Source organism: Kryptolebias marmoratus, linkage group LG1 (assembly GCF_001649575.2).
Source record: "Kryptolebias marmoratus isolate JLee-2015 linkage group LG1, ASM164957v2, whole genome shotgun sequence".
NCBI lineage: Eukaryota > Metazoa > Chordata > Actinopteri > Cyprinodontiformes > Rivulidae > Kryptolebias > Kryptolebias marmoratus.
Window position 1 is genome coordinate 24,832,009 of NC_051430.1, and position 19,385 is coordinate 24,851,393.

Here is a 19,385-nt window from a genome sequence, read left to right on the forward strand (position 1 = left end):
ATATACAATTCTTATCTTAATAGGTACCGGCAGACGTAAATATTTTTTTCACATTTGACGTTTAATTAATTAAAATTCCGTCAAAAGCACACCGCTTCCTGTGAGGGGTCGCGTTTGATGGCAGGGGTGCCTTTTTTAGCACAACACCGCCTTTGTCTGCGGAGTTTTTCACAATTTATATTATTATTTTTTATTTCTATTTTATTGTCCATGTATTTCACATCTTTAATATAATATGTATGTATATTACTATTTTAACAACTGCCTACACTAATCGTTAGCATAAGATTTTAAGCAATTTATTAACATGATTAAAATATAAATACGAAATGCTAAAAAATAAATACAACGGGATGAATAATTTTGCTTATCGACAATCATATTTAAAGAAAAAAACATTAAATTAACTTTTTAAATTTTTTTTAATTGTTTTATTTTTCTTTAGCGGAAGTAGTTTCTTTTTACAAACATGGCGTCCTCCTGTTCGCCGACAGGCAACGTGATCATTCGATAAAATGAGAAAGTTTTTCTCCACTTAAGACAACAGGAGTAAATACAATTTAAAACTAAAGCATCGTACGTAAAATTTAGTCTGCACTCCGGGATTCATTTCTGTTCAGAGGTGAGAATAGTCGGAAGGTTTCAAATGCTAGGCCGTCGGGGTTTGCGGACTTGTGCTGAACACGTTCGGGTTTATTAGGAACCGCTTCTGTTTTCAGACTTGTACCTTCGTGTCTGTGCTCGTCTAAAGAGTAAATGTAGAGTAAATTCAGTTATGATTAGCTTATCAACCATTCAAACTTTAGATAGTTAGCTTTTGTGGCTTGGGTCTGTTGTTATATATCGTTTCTTCCACGAGTCAACTTTTTTAAATGTTTTCACCTGCTGTATCCCCTCATACGTAGACTTATCTTCAGTCGCCTCATAGATGGCTTCATTTAAACCCACGAAAATCCCAGTCTATCCAAAACTCGGAGAAAAGATCACAGAAGACACACTGTACTGGAAAAACTACAAGGTACCTCTCTTCTGCTGTTTGCGTTTATGTTATATCATTTTGGTTGGGAAAAATATTTCGCAGAGTTTGTGATCTCAAATTTGTAGACAGCTCATTGCTTGATTTCAGCATCAAATTGTAACTTTGTTCTCCTCTCAGGTTCCTGTCCAGATTAAAGAATTTGGAGCCGTCTCAAACATCGACTTCTCCCCTGTGGCTCCATATAATTTTGCTGTAACAGCATTTACAAGAGTGAGTTGACTTTACTTGCATGAAGTCAATTTATTTCACTTTAGAATGTCCTTTCTCATGTTCATGTAATAACTGCATGATCATTACAGATTGATCCGATCTTAACTTATAGTCTAAATAGAGCTGCCATAGTTTCCTAAAGTCCATACTTGTCCATGCACCCAAATGCATAAATCCTAAAATGTCCCTCAAGTATTAATGATTCATCTTTTGTTTGCATTTGTTTTCCTACAGATCCACATCTATGGATCATTCTCCCAGGAACCTGTTAAGACATTTACCCGGTTCAAGGACACGGCGTACTGTGGCAGGTTCAGGTCAGACGGTCAGCTGCTTGTGGCTGGATGTGAGGACTCCGTTGTCCGACTGTTTGATGTCAGTGGCAAGGTGGCACTCAGGATGTTCAAGGGACACACAAAGTGAGCATCATTTTGTCACTGTTGTAGTTTAGTTGCTCTGTCCTCAACCAAAAACTTTGTGTTTAACAAATGAACTATATTTTGGTGCTAAAATTTATGTTGATTTGCTCATGAGATCTTCTACTCATAGCAGAATTAGTCTTTATACTTTGTGTCTTTTGTCACAACTGATGCTCCAATATCCAAGGAATCTAATCTTAATTACATAGTAAAGTTTTAGCTTTATTGTCTGATTTAAAACAAAAAAGGGTTGAATGATGATTTCCTGAGTGATCCATCGACTGAGTTTCATGATGATCTCAAGAACTCTGACAACCCATAAGCAGTTAAGAAAAAATCTACTGATGAAAGCAAACTGAAACTAATTTAGTTTCCCTGTTTTTCTTTTGTTTTTGTTTTTGCTTAGGGCTGTGCACATAACAGACTTCACCTCAGACCGTTACCAGATCCTCACAGGGTCTGATGACTACACATGCCGACTTTGGGACATCCCGAATGCAGTTGAGCTCACCTCCTACCAGGAACACACAGATTACATTCGCTGCGGCGTTACGAGCAAACTCAACAGGGACCTCTTTTTTACCGGTAAGACAGAAGCCCATGTTTATATGATCTGGGGAAATGACCAAAGGGATGGCAGGAAGTTAACCTTTTGGCTCATTAGCATCAATATCTAGGGCAACCATGATAACTTCTGACTAGAGTAATTAAATACATTAAAACAAAACCAGTCCAGAGGCTAATAATGAGATGCTGAATGACCTGTGAGAGTCTGATCTGAACAAGACTTATTATTTTTATTCCAGGGGCGTATGACCACACGCTCAAAGTGTTCGATGCCAGAACAGACAAGAGTGTGATGAGCATGGACCACGGCCAGCCAGTGGAGAGCCTCCTCCTCTATCCCTCTGAGGGACTCCTTGTTTCTGCAGGTTGTCACCAGCATAATTAGTATTTTCTTAGACAACACATGCCTCAGAGTTGTAATCTTTCTCAAAGCCAGCAGGTGACTCTTCAGGTCACAAAGAGAAGTCTTATTTAGTCAAAGTGAGAGAAGTTTGCACTTTAGGGAACATTTGCCTCCTGCTCAGTTGTTAGATTACAAGTTTTCTTCAGTTGAACATCTCGTTAATTTTGAATGTAAAGTAAATTGGTTGATAAAACCAGTTAATCTAGATTGAGTTACCTTATGATTGGCATTTATTTGTCATTTGAGCCTGAATGTGTCCTCAGCTTGTCAGCAAGATCCACCTAGTTTGGTGGCTGTGACAGCAAAATAACCTTCATCCTAATGTGTAAGGATACATGGACATTGTTTAAAAATTAATATTTATGTGCAATAAATGTACATTTTAGTGAGTTTGCTTGTAATTAAAAGATGTCAGATCTGTGGTGAATATCTTGATTTGTAAATGTTTTCTGAGTCTCCAAAGCTTTTTAAATTGAGTTTGAAGGTCAGTTTGTACTTAGTGTTCCAATAAAACTTAATGCAGTAACCAGAAAGAAATGCCACATACCCTACATCCATCTTTTTTATACATTCTGGGAAATGGCCATTAAATCATGTTATTATTTTTGTATAATTTTTGTCCCTGAACAAAAGTCCACTCACACAGATGAGATTTATTAGTGCTTAACAAGAAGTTCGAACAACCTCTTGAATGTTGAACTTTTGTTTATGTCTTTAGGTGGGCGCTACGTTAAAGTGTGGGATTTGTTAAAAGGCGGTCAGCCCCTGGTGTCTTTGAAGAACCACCATAAAACCATCACCTGTTTGGCTCTCAGCAGCAACGGACAGAGACTGCTGTCAGCGTCTCTGGACAGGTAAAGTAAATTCAGAATACACGTCTGTCATAAACAGAAATATTCTAACTTGAGTAAACATAAAATATTTGAGCCTCTCATGACACAAAGTTACTCTATAAGTCACTATTTTATGATTTATTCTGGCTACACAAGGTGTTTGTATGAGCGTATACCTGACGTGGATAAATCTTACAGCTCATTGAAACGATGCTTCATTTCTTGTAAAAGTGATTTAGTTAAAAGCAGTTGTCTAATGCACATCTACAAGTCCTCAGTATGTGATACATTAAACAAAAAGCTATGAAAAGACATGATTTGTTGTTTATTTTACAAAGATATGCTAAAATAGATGCACAGATTTGTTAATACCTTTTAAAGAGACCATTAATCTTTCGTTAATTAGTATCACAGGTGCCTTTTAAGCTGTTCATCAGCCTGTTTAAAGGGAACATGTCATCGGGTTGTTTGATATTGTGATCAGCAGACTGAACATGGAGCAGAGAAAGGAAAGATGAGAGCTGTCTGAGGAGCTCAGAAAGATCATAGATATGTGTTAAAGTTAAGACCATATCTAAGCAGCGTCATGGTCCTGTGACCAAAGCTGCTAATAGTTTTCAAAAATATGAGGTTCATGGGACTGTAGCTGACATCCCAGGGCGTGGAGGCAAGAGGAACAGAAATCCCAGGTTGATCAGACCAGTGGATGGTTGAAAAAGAGTCAAGAAAACCATCCAAATCCATTCAAGCTGAGCTCCAGGGTCAAGGGTTGTCACTTTCTGGTCACATATTTTGAATCATAATGGGCTCCATGTAAAAAGACCCAGGAGGGAAACACTACTGACCGAAAAACATAAAAAAGCCAGACGGCGATTTGCTACAATGCATGTTGATGAGCCACAAAGTTTATGAGCTTGATGAGACAAAACTGTAGCTTTTTGGCCAGCCAGAGCAGCTGTGTTGTTTTGATTACTGTAGAAGGATACCAACAAATTTATGTTTATGTATCAGAATGCCCTTATTAGGACTTCCCACTTAAAAAAAAATCTGAATTAAGAATTCTGATCTAAACAGACTGTTTGTTTATTTTCCAGGCATGTGAAGGTCTACAGCACAACTAACTACAAAGTGGTCCACAACTTCGATTATGCTGCCGCTATCCTCAGTCTGGCTTTGGCTGTAAGAAAAAGATAAACCCATTATCTTTTAATTACCTCTGTTTTTACTAAAATGTGTACCATACACTGTAAATTAAAGATTGCATTCATGACCTGTTAGACCAGCGGTGGCATAGCTTTACACGCATTTTAAGCTTTTGGGATGAAAATGTTTACAATAAAACTAAGATTATGCCTTTCTTTTCAGCCCAAGGACGAGTCCATCGTCGTGGGTATGAGCAACAGCATTCTGAGCATCAAACACAGGAAGAACCCTGAAGAGTCGAAGGAAGTAACAGGCCAACAGAGGCGGCGTCCGTCGTACCGTGTCTTTGTGAAAGGGAAGAACTACATCCCAAAACAAGTGAGTGAATGATGTGGCTGTGATCAGCAGATTGATTCAAGATGTAGTCTGTTTTTTGTTACCAAGAGTCAAAAAACAAGGTGCAACTTAATCCCCCTTTTTTTGGTATGCTGTTTTTATTTAGGAGTTGTGGGATTGTTTGCTTTTTCATGATTTTCTTTTCTCTGCTTACTTTTTCCAGGATGATTATCTTGTCAGTAAGTCAGTGAAACAACATTTGGCCAAATATGACAAGCAGCTCAAAAGATTTAGTGTATCTAAAGCTTTGGATACAGCCCTAGAGGTAGGAGTTTCATACATTTATTGACTTTATTAGGGAAGGTTTATCATTTGGTTTCAAGTTTCCATCAGTTTTTATCTTAACCTTGCTTCACAAGTCTCATACTTGTTGTACAATATGCATGGCACAAACGTGAATGAAGAAGTGGTTGTGTGGATTGTTTTTATTAAAATTTCTTTCATTTTTGTAGACAAGCACACGAGGGAGAAAGCCAGACATCGCTGTGGCTGTTATAACGGAGCTGGACCGAAGAGGAACTTTGAAGAATGCGCTTGCAGGAAGGGATGAGGAGCAGCTATCCCGGTTACTCAACTTTCTGATGGGGTATGAAGTTCTATTTCTCATTTATGTGAAACACAAATGTGCTAAAGCTTTATGACTCCCTCAGAGATGACAAAAAGCATGTATAACAATATGAAATACCAATGTTGGAATGAAAAGGTTTGTTTGTGTTTTAAATCATTAGTATGTGAGATTAGAAGCTTTGAATTGTTTCATTATAACCACAAAAAAACATTCCCCCCCCATTTCTTCTTCAGAAACATGTTTGATACCAGGTTTACTCCCATCCTTGTAACAGCGGCTGAACTAATCCTGGACATCTATCAGTCCGTAATCGGGCAGTCTGCAGTCATCGACCGCCAGCTGATAAAACTACAGGAGCTGCTGGAGAGAGAAATTGACTACGAGAAGAACCTCCTGGAGATTCTGGGCATGTTGGACACAATGTTTGCTTCCTCCCTCCCACGGAAGGAGGTTCCATGCTCTGGCATCATCAGCGGCTCTAATGGGCTGGCTCAGGGAGAAGCAAGTACCTCCAGACCACAGCTTCAGGTCACCTGAGGCTTGCATTGGAAAGAACTACTTTTAAACTGATTTAAAATGTCTTTTTGAGACATCAGACACAAATTTCCTGTGGTTAAACACTTCCCCAAACTTATCTTCTGGGACAAATGTAGGTATTATATCTGCTTTGGGTTCTTCATTTACAGATGACTTCTCTAACAGCCGTCACTTTTGCATACAAGGATGTTAATCGCAGAAATAGAGTTAAATTCAGTAGCTGCTATTTGTTTTCTAACATTAAAATTCTTTGACAGACCTATAGTATTTTAGTAATTTTAGCCACTTGGTACTTAAACATAATATTGTTTGAGATCCAAATGGTAGAACTGAAGTTTCAAAGAGAAATAATCTGTAAATGCAGGGTCCCAAGCAGATGTGGCAGACTGATCACATCTGGTACACTTGGTTATAGACTTAACAATCAGAAAAATGTGAATCTGTTGGGAGTTTAGGACAGCTGTTGCTACTTTGTGCCTTCATAGATATTACAGAGCAGCTGTACGGGTCAGTTTCAGTCATGACTTTCCTGTCTTTTAAACGATTTATGAACACTTAGAACAAAAAATAAATTTTAAAACCTCTGAATTCTGATAGTTTAGTCTGAGCTAAACTGTTTACAGTGCTTTCTGTGTCCAGCAAACAGAGCTTTTCTCACATTTTGTTTGTAAAAGTTAAAATTTTGATAAAATCTTTAACCAACTGTAGTGATGCAAAATTGTATTGCGTTGTACCTAAAATGAGACATTTTATTGAAAACTTCTCTGCCCGTAGTCAGATAAGCTAATCACAAGATAATTAGCTATTAGCCACAAACGAATTAACTATTAGTCACACGTGAGCTAGCTATTAGACAGGCTAATTAGTTATTAGCCACAAGCGAATTAGCTCTTGAAGACAAGCTAATTAGCTATTAGCCACAAGCTAATTAGGAAGTTATAACAAGGAAGTTCCGTTCCTTAACAACGTATCCACCAATCACAGAAGAGTTCGTTCAAATCTGCTTCCGGTTGATCCAAGCTAACGCTAATCAATTACCTACATAAGTTTCAAGAAAAAAAGTTTGGGTTCGGTTGTGATTTGACCACATCGCAGGTAAAAACTGAAACATGCATTGACTGTATGATGAATGTGTGAATATATTAAAAAAAACATTTTATTAGAAGTCTTGAAATTCTCATTTTTAATTGTAAATTTTAGCTCGTGTAAAAAAAAAACTGTTTTACTGTTTCCATGATACCTGGCGTCTTTTATAAGCAGATAATAAATTTTTGTCATAATAAATCTGCCTGACTGTTATTGTGATTTAAAAAAAATAAAAAGTGGCGTCAACTTTCTTGTGGTAAAATTCCACTTGAGGTTAAAATAATCAAGAAATAATCTGTTTAATCGGCTAATGGCCACCAGAGGTCGCTGTAACCTTAAAGAAAAGAGGGTAAGAGTCTCATTCAAGAGGTTTTCTTTTTTTTAAGCAGATGTAAAACAGAAAGCATCAACAGAGGAGGTGAAACGGAGTCAGCGGAGACACCAGCGAAACAACTTAAGGCTTTAATTAAGAGAGGGATGAATTAGACATTTAAACACACCGACTGTCAGGGTTTATCTGCTGAAGTTTGAGCTCCTTGGAAGGTAAGCACGAAAGTATTTTCCTTTTTTTAGAGCTCATGAATTCTTAATAAAACGAGCTTATTGAGTTTACTCTATAAATACTCTGTAAGAGGAAACTCGGATCTGTTCTGCAGACTAAATATTTAAATCCTCTATTAAAAACGCACAATCATCCATCTAAGGTTAAATTAGATGGATGAGCCAGCTGGGATGTGACTTGCTGTGTCATAAACTGTATCTTGCACACTTTGTGCAAAGTCTCTTGTTTTGCATTTTGCTCAGAAATGCATAAATCTGAAGGTTAACATGAGAAGAACCGGACAGGAGAGCGTCTCATCCACAATGAGCACCGCACAGCCTTAAGAGCTCTCTGTTGGGTCTAATTTAGGAAGTGGCCTCTGATGAAGAACAGATCCGAACCCTGCAGCATCAAAATTCAATCGATTTCCTTACCCAGACGAGCACGCGCACAATCGAGCTGCCAACATATCAGGTTTATTTTCTGCCACACACACAAGCAGAAAGTGCAATCATTAAAATAATCACTCACATCCTTGTGATCAAAAGATCCCCCCCTGTCTCCTCAGTTGACCTCTGACTCCTTAAAGAGGTCAATAATCTCCTCAGGATCAGATGAAAAACCACAATAAGCAAAGAAGTAATGAGGAGTCACATGGCTGATGTTCATTTTTCTCCCCTTTTCCCATTTTTGTTTCAGTGACTTCGTCCTTGCAGATGGAACTGAGCAGGAGGAAAGTGCCTCTGTATGTGAGTATGCGTGACAGTTTTCAGATCAGCGTCCACACTCGATCTCAAGGGTTGAGTTGGGAATCTCTGTGGGAAATCTCTGCAAATTGAGTTTGGAATGCAGTAAGAAACTAGTGCACTCATTAAAGAATTAAAGGCCAAGCAGTCTTTGAAGGAATGCATATTACCCGTCACTTTTCATGTTAGAGTTTTAGACTAAGACCATCTTATGTTGAGGAATGACATTGCAGCTGTTTTGGTCAAACCTTGAAAATAACATTAAGCAGAGTCTCATTTTGTGGGGTAACTCTCAGCCTCTGCCACATAAACATTAGCTCAGTATCTGGAAAATAGCTATTTTTATTTTGTTTATTTTTAAGGTCAGTTGGCTGCGGCAGTCATCTTGAATTGTGTTGACTTTAAAAGTTGCATCAAGCGGTTACTTTCTGAAAGTTTCATTAAAATCCATCCTGTGGTTCATGAGATATTTTGGTAACAAACGCACCCAAATATTGGCAAAAACATTATTGTCCGTCTTCGCCTTTTGGCTTAACACAGCCAAACCTTAACACTGAATGAAAACACAGACATAACTCTGTTCTTCTTCCAGTGTATATAGTTACGCAAGCTTTATTGTTTTTCATCCATGCAAGACCGCGATGACCCTGGCACTAGAATAATGTCTGAACACTTATGTTGTCAAATCTGTCGGCCTCTGAATGAAACATTCTTGTTTTTCTATGAGATTGTTTGAACATTTTAGCAAATCTTGGAAGGAACAGAATGAACATATCAATCAATTCCAAGGAGACAAAAGCAGCCTGGCATTTGTTTATGTTCCTCACAAATTAGTAATGCAATAAGAATGATTAAAAGTAGTGTTTTTCTCTTTTTACTCAGTCATTGTTGAAAAGAACTTTTATGTTTTGTTATGTTTCTAGCAGTAACACTGTAAATATATCTGTCATGTGTGTTGTATAAATCAAATGGTATGAGTGTGGGCAAATATATTTAGTTTCTTTAGGTTTGAGGATCTTAACAGTTTAAGCAAATACTTCTCCGAAGCTCAAACAAAGAATACGTTTCTCACACTGCTTTTCAATCCAAACAAATTTTCTTTAATGCTGACATGTTTTGCATGAACTGCACGTGTTTTCATTTTACACAGCTTTACCTGAAGGATATCAAACATACAGTGTGTTCATGCAGCAGCATGAAGTGTGGATAAACTATTGAACAGGTTTTTATTAACCTTTCAGAAAGTAATCATTGGATACACATCTACAGCTGATTCTGGTTTGGAGTCAAACTGATTTAAGATGGCCGCCACAGCTGACTGACGTTAGCAAACACAAATCTGGCTGTAGCTCAATTAATTTTACAGATATTGAGCTAAAAATTGGTCTGGTAGTAGCCAAGAGTGACTCTCAATACATACTTTAAGGGCTAACGGGTCACGTAAGATCTTGCCTTATTGCATGAGATCACATATAACGTCATTTATGTAGTTTGGCCAAAACAGTTACAACTCCATCCCCTACAGGCAGTGGTGATATTTATTCCTTCAAGGAATGCTAGGCTTCTGACTTTCTTGCATAGTTAATGTATTTTTTACTGTTTTAAAATTATCACTCAGATAATGAGGTCACATCTACCACACTGTATTATACAAATATTGTTTAGATATAATACTGGGTTCATAAAGTCATGTAATTTGAACATATTGTGTGATGTTGTTGATTATCTTTTCAGCAGTTTTTACTCATAGATTCAAATCACAGCTCAGTGTAAGTGTAGTCAGATTCTCCCTGAGCATGCCTGCATTGTTCTTAGTTTCTGCTAGACTCCCCCACCATCTTCCCTTAATTTGACGTTTTCCAATGGGGTCAAGGAGGTTGTGTTTTTGACTTGATTGCACCCAGAGATAAATGGAGACACAATTGCTCTGAGTCTTTATCTAAGACAGTGAAGAGAAAAATAGCTTCTCAAGTTATTGGATAAAAAATTAGGTCAACTGTTGAGCAGGGCTAATAGACTCTCAAGAGAAATAAACAGGCAAGTTGAAAAGCCCACTCTGAGCCATCTAACACTGATCTGTGTTCATTTATATTCAACATGCTTTTCTATACCTTTTGTGTCTTTCAGTTTGTCTTCTATTTCCTGCCTGAGTCAGTTGTTTGATCTGTTTCCAAGAATAACCCACTTGTTGTCTTGTGGCCTCAATACTCTCATCTATTCAGGCCACTTTAGGTGGACAAATTGACGTCTTATTCTTTGTGACTGTTGGAGCGTGGCAAACATGGAGAATGGGCTCGTGGCCCAGGGAGATTTTCAGTTTTGAAACCGAGAGACTGAAAGTAAAACCTGGAGTTTATTTGCATTAAAGTTGTATAAATTCACATAGGAGCCATTTCATTATTACATTAGTAAGCCGATAACTCCAGAAGTATTTAAAAATTATAATAATTATTGTTTTAATATTTGAATGAGAGGAAGAGGAAATATTATGTTTATGTGGATAGCAAATGTTTATGTCGCAGACGACTATTAAAAGCAAAGTCATGATTTGACTTGAACGGGATTTGCAAACTAAGACAAAATGTTAGATATTTTGTTGTAAAACTGGTTTAAAAAACCCTGCACAACAAAACAAAATCACATCATGTTTTAAACTGCTACAGGTTGAGAAAACAGCGTCGCAGAGCAACAAACTGTCCATCTGGTGCAACTTATGCACAGGTTTTAAATCTTGTTTTGATTTCTTCGTCACACAATCGCTCCATTTTTCTGTTATTAGAGGCTGAAGTTAAAGACTGATGCTTATTCTCCAATTTTAACCAGTTTGTTCATGTAACAATGAAACGCTGCTGTGCTACAGATGGTGCATTCAGTGACAAATGAGAAAAACCTGCTTCAGTTTACAATTTCTGACTGGAAAAAAGTAGCTGGATTTTTATCTTGAGACATAAGAAACTAAACAAAACCCTGACTGACTATTATTTATTCACTTTTTTCTAAAGTGAACTACAAACAGTAACATTTTTTCACGTTATATCTCTTTTAAACATTTGATTGAAGAATTTATTTGCATATATCTTAACAGAAAGGAGTCTTTGCATCTAAAATCAACTTTTCTCCTTTATGCTGGCTTATCTACAAGTTTGTACTCTTTTGTTTTTCTTAAGATGTTATCAGGCGTATGCTCCATTTAGCATCCTAACTTAAATCACACCTAAATAATGCAGATTTTTTTGTGTGACTCCTGTAATTTGCTTTATTCTCAACAGATTTCTATAAAAACTGTTTAAAATATTAGCTTCAGTCCTCTTTGTTGCAGATAATTATCTACAGTTTATCTTCAGGGTTTAAAATGTTAAACTGAACTGATGCATTAAAATCACATTTTTCAGATTTTGACCTTTTTAATAGATTATTTTCTCGTTTCATGTTTTTGGGACAATTTATTTAATTGTCATTTGTGTTAATTTGGCACAAGCAGAAACAAACAGGTACGCTGCACTTTCTGTTGCCTCAGATGAAAAGTTAAAAATGCTCTGGCTCGTTGGGATCTGGGCAGGTCTTTGCCCAAAACACACTGAGGCATTCCAGTTTCACTGAGGGGGGATATTTTACTGTACCCTCGAGGAATGCTGCCAGGGGATTTGGTGTACTTGACAGAAATTTAGAAGGTTCTGTCAGACTAAAGTCTAAACCGAAAATAAGCCTATAAACTTTATAACAAAGATAGATGATGGATAACATGAAAGAATGTCTTTTTTTATTTTCCTTCACCTTTCTTCATCTCAGGGGGAGGCAAAGGTATTTGCTCTGTTGGAGGGCTTGGACTCAGTGCCAGAAGATGCTGAGGTTTATGTTGTTTTGGAAGGATCCACACTGGTCCATGTAACCAGGGCTCAGAATGATGTCATGCTCTGCTTCATCGTGCCTGGTATGTCCAAGTGCAAGTATGCAGTTTTATTCTCTGTATGTTTTCATGTCCTATTGAGTATTTTGCTGTGGCAATCCAAGGCTTTGCTGCTGTCTGTGTGTATATTATTATACTGGGAATATCTAAATCTAGAACACACACACACATACATTCACCATCACTCAGGTCTCCAAGGTCAGAATCTTATCAGCTTACTCTCAGATGGGAAACATCTCCATGAATATTATATTAATATGACTGAGCCTTTGTGTAGGATAAAATGGATTCCCAATAATTGTATTTTAGTGGGTTTCTTGGAAGAGATTTGAATGTACAGTATGTGTTACATTCTGCTTGACTGTATGAACAAAATGGTCGTGAGGAAGAACGAACAAGTAGAATCAGTTACCTGTGCTGCACATTACGAACATAAAAATCATTCTTCTGGAATTCTTTTCTTCTTTGTACATTGTGGGTATTTTTATTATGTCAGTGAGTATTTTTCCTTAACAAAATCTTGCCTTTGTTCTTTCTTTAGGCCATAATCTGGCTGAGGAGGTCTCTGTTCAGGCCTACCTGTGCTCTGAAACCACGCCTCTCACCTGGGTAGGCGGGACTTTATTAGAGTATGTGCATGATGATGCTCAGGTAAGAGACACATACCTCCTGTTGTGTGGATGTTTTTGACTAAATAACATTCAAGAAATGCCACATTTTTTAGATTTGATTTCAGTTCATCTTTAATGTTTTGCAAGATAACATTTAGATTTTCAAAAATCTTGTGTTTTCTTTAAGAATGAAGCAGTTTAACAGATTAGTTATTAGTGAAAAGTGGCTCGCTTGTGTCAAGTGATATTTTGAAGGAAAATGATCAAAACATGTTTGTTGCAAAATAAAAAATGTACATCAACTAAAGAATTAGCATTTTTTGCAAAAGTGTGGTGTTGATGGCAGTCCTGAATGATTATGATGAAATTTAAAGAAGTTGAAACTGAGTTGTTAAAGCTTAAAGATGCAGAACGTAGCTTAAAAATTGAACACTAGCTAAAAGCCAAAAGAAGTGGCGTACCACAAAAGCTTAAAAACATCAGCTAAAGAGGTAGAATACAAGCTAAGAAAAGCAGAACACAACCTAAAAGAAGTGGAACACTAGCTAAAATCTAAAAAGAGCAAAATAATGGCTAAAAGTATCAAAAAGGTAGCTAGAAGCTAAAATTAGCAAAAGGCTAAAACTAAAATCAGCATAAGAAGACAAACAGGACAGGTATAAAACAAACAGATTTCAGAGAGTAATGTTGACTGAATCAGCATTCCCAGGATTATTAGTTGGCAGTGGTAGCTTAAAACAATCAAGTTTATGTTTTTTATTGCTCTTTCTTAGTTAGTGACTTTATATTTTTGGTGGCTGGTTGATCCTCAGGATCTGGCAGAGTACATCATAATCCACGGACACTGTCTGAGCTCCACAGATCACCAGCAGCTCAGCAGCCTCTTCAGTCCGGGGCAGGAGAGCTCTCGTTGGGCTGTGGATCATAAAGTGGCTCTGGCCATGGCCAACCTGGATATTCCTCCAAAGTGGAACGTTCTGGGCAGCCACAGTGGGGACGGTGAGACCCGGACTGTCCTACTTTACTAAGTACACTACAATGCGTGTAATTCTTGAAATGTTTATCTGCATAAAAGGAGCATAAACTTTGTTGGGCAAAGTTAAAAGGTTGGATTTTTCATGTTTTACAAAAATATGGAAAATGCAGCCTCTCAAGTGCTGTAAACCTGAAGACAGCGCTGGAGGGTGAACTCTTCAACTCTGTTGTCCTCCACGCCATCCTCTGCCATCATTCCCCATTTTCTGTGCTCAAAGGGTTGAAATCGGAAGCGAACATGGTCACGTGTGCTTCTGTCAAATTCATCAAAGCCAATTAAGCAGCACATAATGTGGTTAATAGAGCCTTTCCATCTGGAAGTAACCTCAGGCACATCTCAATAAATCTGAAGCTAAATCTGTGTGTGGACGCTTGTGCATGCGTGTGTGTGTGAGTGTAAGGTTTCAGCCTGCGCCGGCCACCATGTTTACTAGATGCCACCATCTGTTTGTGCGATCCCGGTGTTCGTGTAGGGCCACCCACATAAATAACAAACTAGATTGTAGCAGTAATATTGTTACAGCAGTCTGTTTCATTGCAGCGTCTCCCTCTCAGTGTCTGCAGTTTGTTGGATAACAATGCTGATGACGTCACCTCAATTATAAACCCCCGACTTTAACAGTCACCATTCAGCTGCATGCTTTTTTTTTTACAAGACTAGGAAAATTGACCAAAATATGCTTCAATCAAAAAACATTTAAAGTGCAATTAGAAAACACTTGACCCTGTTAAGTCTTTTGCAGCTCTTCAAATGTGTCATTTTTGAATATTTTAAAAAAGTGAAATGCTTCAGCAAATATATATATATATATATATATATATTATTTTTTTGGTTGGTTTTATGAGTTGTGACTGTCAACACAAAAATATAATTTTAGTAGCTTTACTAATTAGGATAATGTACCTTTTTATATATAAATGAATTATTATCAAATTTGTTGTGGCAGTCGCTTAGAGTTATGACAGATTTTGTTCATCTCCCATAAAGAAAATCTGTCCTCTCTCATTAAAATTAAATTATTGCTTCAAAGTGGGTCAGTGGAACAAAGTGATTCAAGGCTACACAATAAAAAAAGACTAGATTTCTTAAGTTTTTTTCTTTTTCACGTTGTGCCATTGGCATTTTTTTAAATTAATGATCTTATTCTCATCTTTCTTGAAGCAGCTGTTGTTCTTTGTTTTCCTGCACCACAATGAGCTGAAAAAAATGTTGTATTTGTGATGCTGTCTCCAGAACACAGTCCCAGAGAGTCTCCTCTCCACCTGGCTGTGAGATGGGGTCTGTATCGGCTTGCAGAGCTCTTGCTTTGCCAGCCGGGGGGGCTGATGGCCATCAATCTGCCAAACGAAGACGGAGTCACACCACTGCAGCTGGCAGAGGCCGCCGGCAACTCTGAGCTCCTGGAGCTGCTCACACAGTACGATATTAGGATTATTTTACAGTCGAGAACAAATGTCAAATCTGTTTTTCTAAACAATGCATATCGATTGTGGGGCTTCGTCACACACAGCACAGAGGCTTTCATAGTAATGCTAAAATGCATTTACCTCCTAAATGCTAAAAACACTAGCACTAAAAAATGCACCCTTTGAAATTTGCTTGTTTCTTAAACACATATTTGTGTTGAATCCTCTAAAACAAGCACCTTTTTAATTATTTTTCAGTTATTTGACCAAATGTCTTAATAAATGTCATATAATTCTTTACAAAAGTCAAGCCTTGGCCTTAGAGGCTCGAATTCCTTCCTTTCACCAGAAATTCTGTTGGGTGTATTTTTTATTTTTTATGTCTACTTGTTGAAAAGCTTTATTTTTTCCCATGCTTATGTTTTTAGTTGCAATATGCTTTCCTGTTTTTAAATGTCTGCATTGCTTCAGTGGGATTCAGATTTGAGTTTTGGCTTTTCCCTTCCTTTTGTTTGGAGAATTTTTTCGTCAGATTTAAATGGGTCTTTACACACATGTACCAATTAAAAAATGACAAGATGCATTCTTTTCAGGCATCAAGGCAGTCCCAGTTCATAACACTTTCACCGTCATGCTTCACAACTAGAACAAGTAGAGAGATATCTTTTTGTTCTGCTCAGAGAGATCTTTTTACATCAGTCAGTCTGCTTTGGGGTTAATTTGTTCGAGTGACTAGTCATTGACAAGTTGATTGAAATACTTTATCTTCCTTTCTTTTGTGTGATTATACTAAATATGCTTTTGTGTTGCAGTCCACCCAACCCCTTAGCCACCCCTCCAGCAGGTCTGTCCCAGGTGTGGGCAGATCGGTCTCGCTTGCTGAGGTTCTGCCACGACACGGGGAACCTGACTCTGACCGTCCGACAAAACCTGAGGTGGAGCTCAGAGGAGAGCCGGCATGCCGACATCTTGCTGCTCAGAGACAGACTCAGGGATGAGAACTTCCTCAGAGGGGTAAGGATGAAGAACATAATAACAGAGTCCTCACTCTTGGAGGGGATTCATTCATCTGTTCTTATTTTTAGGAACAAAATAAACAAAAATGGTTGTATTTTCAGATTAAAGCGCTCAGAAGGGAACGTGTTGAGACCATTTCAGAAAAAGAAGAGCTTGTGGATGATCCCGCAGACACCGGTAACAAACACTTCCTAAACGGTTTGTTTTACCCGACACAGGAAGCCTGATGAAACCAGAGAAGTTGCACTTTCAGGGAACATACAATCTGAATGCTGAGATTTGCTGAAATTTGTTGAAAATTGAATTGTGAACTCAATTGGTAAAGTTGAGCAACAAGCAAAACAGAAGCTAAAGTTAGCAAAAATGAAACTAAAAGCTATAATGAGCAAAACTGTAGCTAAAAGGTACATTTAACAAGAAAGTAGCTTAAAGCTAAAGAAAAAAAAAACTTTAGGGAGCATAAAAGAAAAAATAAAGCAACTATGCTGAAGTAGATTTTAGAGAGCAATGCTTTTGAAAGAATTAAAGAGATCTCAGTGTGTTTGTGGAGGGAAAACTTCTGTAAATAAGATAAAAATCACAAGGGCATTCACATCATAAAAATAAAAACGTGAGCTAGAAAATTCAAACAATACTTTAGGAAACTATCAAGAACAGATGAGAAAATGAAATGCTACTGAAATTCCATTCTAAGAAGATGGTGCAAAATGTTATTTCACTGTTTTACTGCGGGAGGTGCTAGAGGAGAAGCCTGAGGACTCCTGTGATTTATCGTCAGCACCGGATTTAATTGCAGATATTTTATTCAGACCCTTTTAGCTCTTACTAGCTAAGAGCTAAAAGCCCAAGCTGACATTGCCACTATAAATATCAGGTAAATGTATTTCCTGACATTACAATGAGACACAGATGAAGCATTCGAGTTTTTTGTGTATTTTGGGCCTATAAACTTTGAAGCTTCACGTCTGTTTTTCTCTTCTTACCTGTTCATCGTTTTTTTATCCTGCATTTTCTGCCTTTCCGTTATGACATGACCCCGGGTCACAAATCAAACCTACTAAACACTGTTAGTCTTTTGTTTCTGCTAAGCGGTCACACTCCACACACTTTGATCTGGGAAGCACGTGGTAGTAAAAAAAAATAAAATAAACCCGATATTAACCCGACAGAGTAAAAAATCCTCTGAGGTTATGAAAAGAAAAGAAAACTCTACATGCCGTCATTAAAAAGTGGCTAACATCTGCTCTCACTGGAGTCTCTTTTGAAGTTTAACGGTTTCTGCTGCTTGGCCTCGTCTAAATTTGCCTTCTCCTCTTTCAGCACTGTATCCTGATATAATTGAAGAAAACTTTGTTGAAGACAATGTGAGTATTTGACGAAAGGCAGTAAAAATGACCTGAACTTATTATTCATTACTACTATTTTTGTGTGTTTGTCTGTGAATTATCAAAACATCTCTTGTCATTACTGGATGTACAGCTGATTAACCTTTGGAGTCAGTCTAATTTAACATGGCCACCATAGCTAATTTACATTAGCTAACTCAAAAATGGCTATAACTCAGCTAATATACCAATACAGAGCTAAAGTTTGACGCTGAGAGTCATTAATAATACATACTCTTGAGATTGCACATTGTTTTTTTCAAGGTTTGATCAAAACTATAGCAAGCAATATTCATTCCTTCATGGAATGCTAGGCCTTTAATTGTCCTTATACATTTAAACCCCTTTTAAGCAGCATTTTGATGAACATCTGCACCAGCTTGCTGCAAACTCCAGTTTTGTTTTTAAGAAAAAGGAGCTGAATGCACCGTATTGTTTCGCCGGTATTGTTCAGGTGTTGGAGTTGGCACCTTGCTCCCATTGAAGAATAGCTGACTTTGTGAGCAGCTGAATGTGTGTTTAATGTTTTGACAGGTGTGGCACATGACTCCGGCCATCCAATAGAAGCCGTTTTATGTGATACAGATGGTTAACTAATTGATCTGTCTCACGCTCCTCAGTGGCAAACACTTGTGTTTTTCTGCTTAGTTCTACTTGTCGTCTGGTATGCTCGAAGCGAAATGTTTCACTCTGAAAATGCGAATGCTGTTTCGCGAAAGGTGCCTAGTTTCTTCTCCGAGGACTGCGAGGAGCCGCTGATGTTTGGCCTGAATGAGGACGATGAAGAGGAGGACGAAGAGGACGACTCATCGCGGTCTGACTCTGGTAAATATTTTAGGATTTCCGAGGTTTTTTTTATTTTAGAGCTCAAGCAGAAGACTTGGTGCTGACTGAACGTGATCATTGTTGTTTTAGGTGGTGTTTTATTCAGAGGAGGTTATTCAAGCAGCGTTTTTAGTCATTAAATGAGCAAACGTTTTATTTCCTGAACTAAACTTAGAACTCCAAACTGACCGTCAACCACGGCTGACTACAATCCCAGCTGACAAAAAGATCACATTTCAGGCCCCTGACTTGTCCTGACCCTTCACCCTCATCTGGAGGTTTTGGACTCTTGTCGCTCTGGGTTTATAGTTTTTGCTTCACCAAAGACAAATCTTAAGTGACACGCTGAGAAAAACTCTGAGTCCTCCCCTTTCTCCCAGCAGTGACAGAAGAACAGGACTGAGCCTGAATGTGGCTTTGCTCTGATCAGCTTCTGGACCGTATAGTGAAAATTTCTGAGAATGGGAACATCCTGTGGGTAAATGATTGGCTTATATTGCTGCAGGGAAGACTGATGCTTCAGTGTAAGAATGCTGTGGTTACAAGTTCAGCCCTAATAATACTTGGCACCGGACATCTTTAATCCCGATGCTCTGTGGGTGGTGTAGTTTCATCTGATAAAATGTTTAGCCTCTTTAGCATATTTTTTTGTTTCGTCTTTGATAACCCTCCTCTCGTGGCCTTATTCGACCCCTTCTAATGTTTTTAAT

The 19,385-nt window shown here is 37.9% G+C and overlaps 2 protein-coding genes across 6 annotated transcripts in view; both read left to right on the plus strand.

Annotated features, from left to right (window-relative positions):
* The first annotated feature begins 463 nt into the window (after nt 1-463).
* Nucleotides 464-7,332, plus strand: utp15 (UTP15 small subunit processome component). 2 transcript variants are annotated; one of them, XM_017412239.3, is made up of 12 exons: nt 464-622; nt 906-1,018; nt 1,157-1,249; nt 1,484-1,668; nt 2,075-2,253; nt 2,475-2,600; nt 3,357-3,492; nt 4,566-4,650; nt 4,837-4,992; nt 5,174-5,275; nt 5,463-5,596; nt 5,812-7,332. In XM_017412239.3, the coding sequence occupies exons 2-12, from the start codon at nt 929-931 to the stop codon at nt 6,113-6,115; spliced, it is 1,590 nt and encodes a 529-aa protein (XP_017267728.1). In that variant the 5' UTR covers nt 464-622; nt 906-928; the 3' UTR covers nt 6,116-7,332. The 2 variants fall into 2 exon arrangements, with proteins under 2 accessions (XP_017267728.1, XP_024860899.1); XM_025005131.2 differs by having other exon boundaries at nt 5,853-5,993.
* Nucleotides 7,333-7,619: 287 nt separating this feature from the next.
* LOC108233629 (rho guanine nucleotide exchange factor 28) overlaps nt 7,620-19,385 on the plus strand; it is a 39,440-nt gene continuing 27,674 nt past the window's right edge. For 3 of the 4 annotated variants that reach the window (XM_017412203.3, XM_017412206.3, XM_017412205.3), the window contains exons 1-10: nt 7,620-7,744; nt 8,442-8,491; nt 12,278-12,419; nt 12,937-13,046; nt 13,819-14,005; nt 15,276-15,459; nt 16,261-16,462; nt 16,567-16,642; nt 17,786-17,829; nt 18,570-18,675. In XM_017412203.3, coding sequence (XP_017267692.1) covers nt 8,459-8,491; nt 12,278-12,419; nt 12,937-13,046; nt 13,819-14,005; nt 15,276-15,459; nt 16,261-16,462; nt 16,567-16,642; nt 17,786-17,829; nt 18,570-18,675 — 1,084 coding nt within the window. In that variant the 5' untranslated portion in view covers nt 7,620-7,744; nt 8,442-8,458. The remainder of the gene's footprint in view (nt 7,745-8,441; nt 8,492-12,277; nt 12,420-12,936; nt 13,047-13,818; nt 14,006-15,275; nt 15,460-16,260; nt 16,463-16,566; nt 16,643-17,785; nt 17,830-18,569; nt 18,676-19,385) is intronic. The other variant, XM_017412207.3, reaches the window with a different exon arrangement.

Coding starts and splice junctions, on each gene's coding strand:
- utp15 (XM_017412239.3), top strand. CDS start 929: ATGGCTTCATTTAAACCCACGAAAATCCCAGTCTATCCAAAACTCGGA. Junction 1,669..2,074: donor ATGTTCAAGGGACACACAAA/GTGAGCATCATT, acceptor GTTTTTGCTTAG/GGCTGTGCACATAACAGACT. Junction 2,601..3,356: donor GGGACTCCTTGTTTCTGCAG/GTTGTCACCAGC, acceptor TTATGTCTTTAG/GTGGGCGCTACGTTAAAGTG.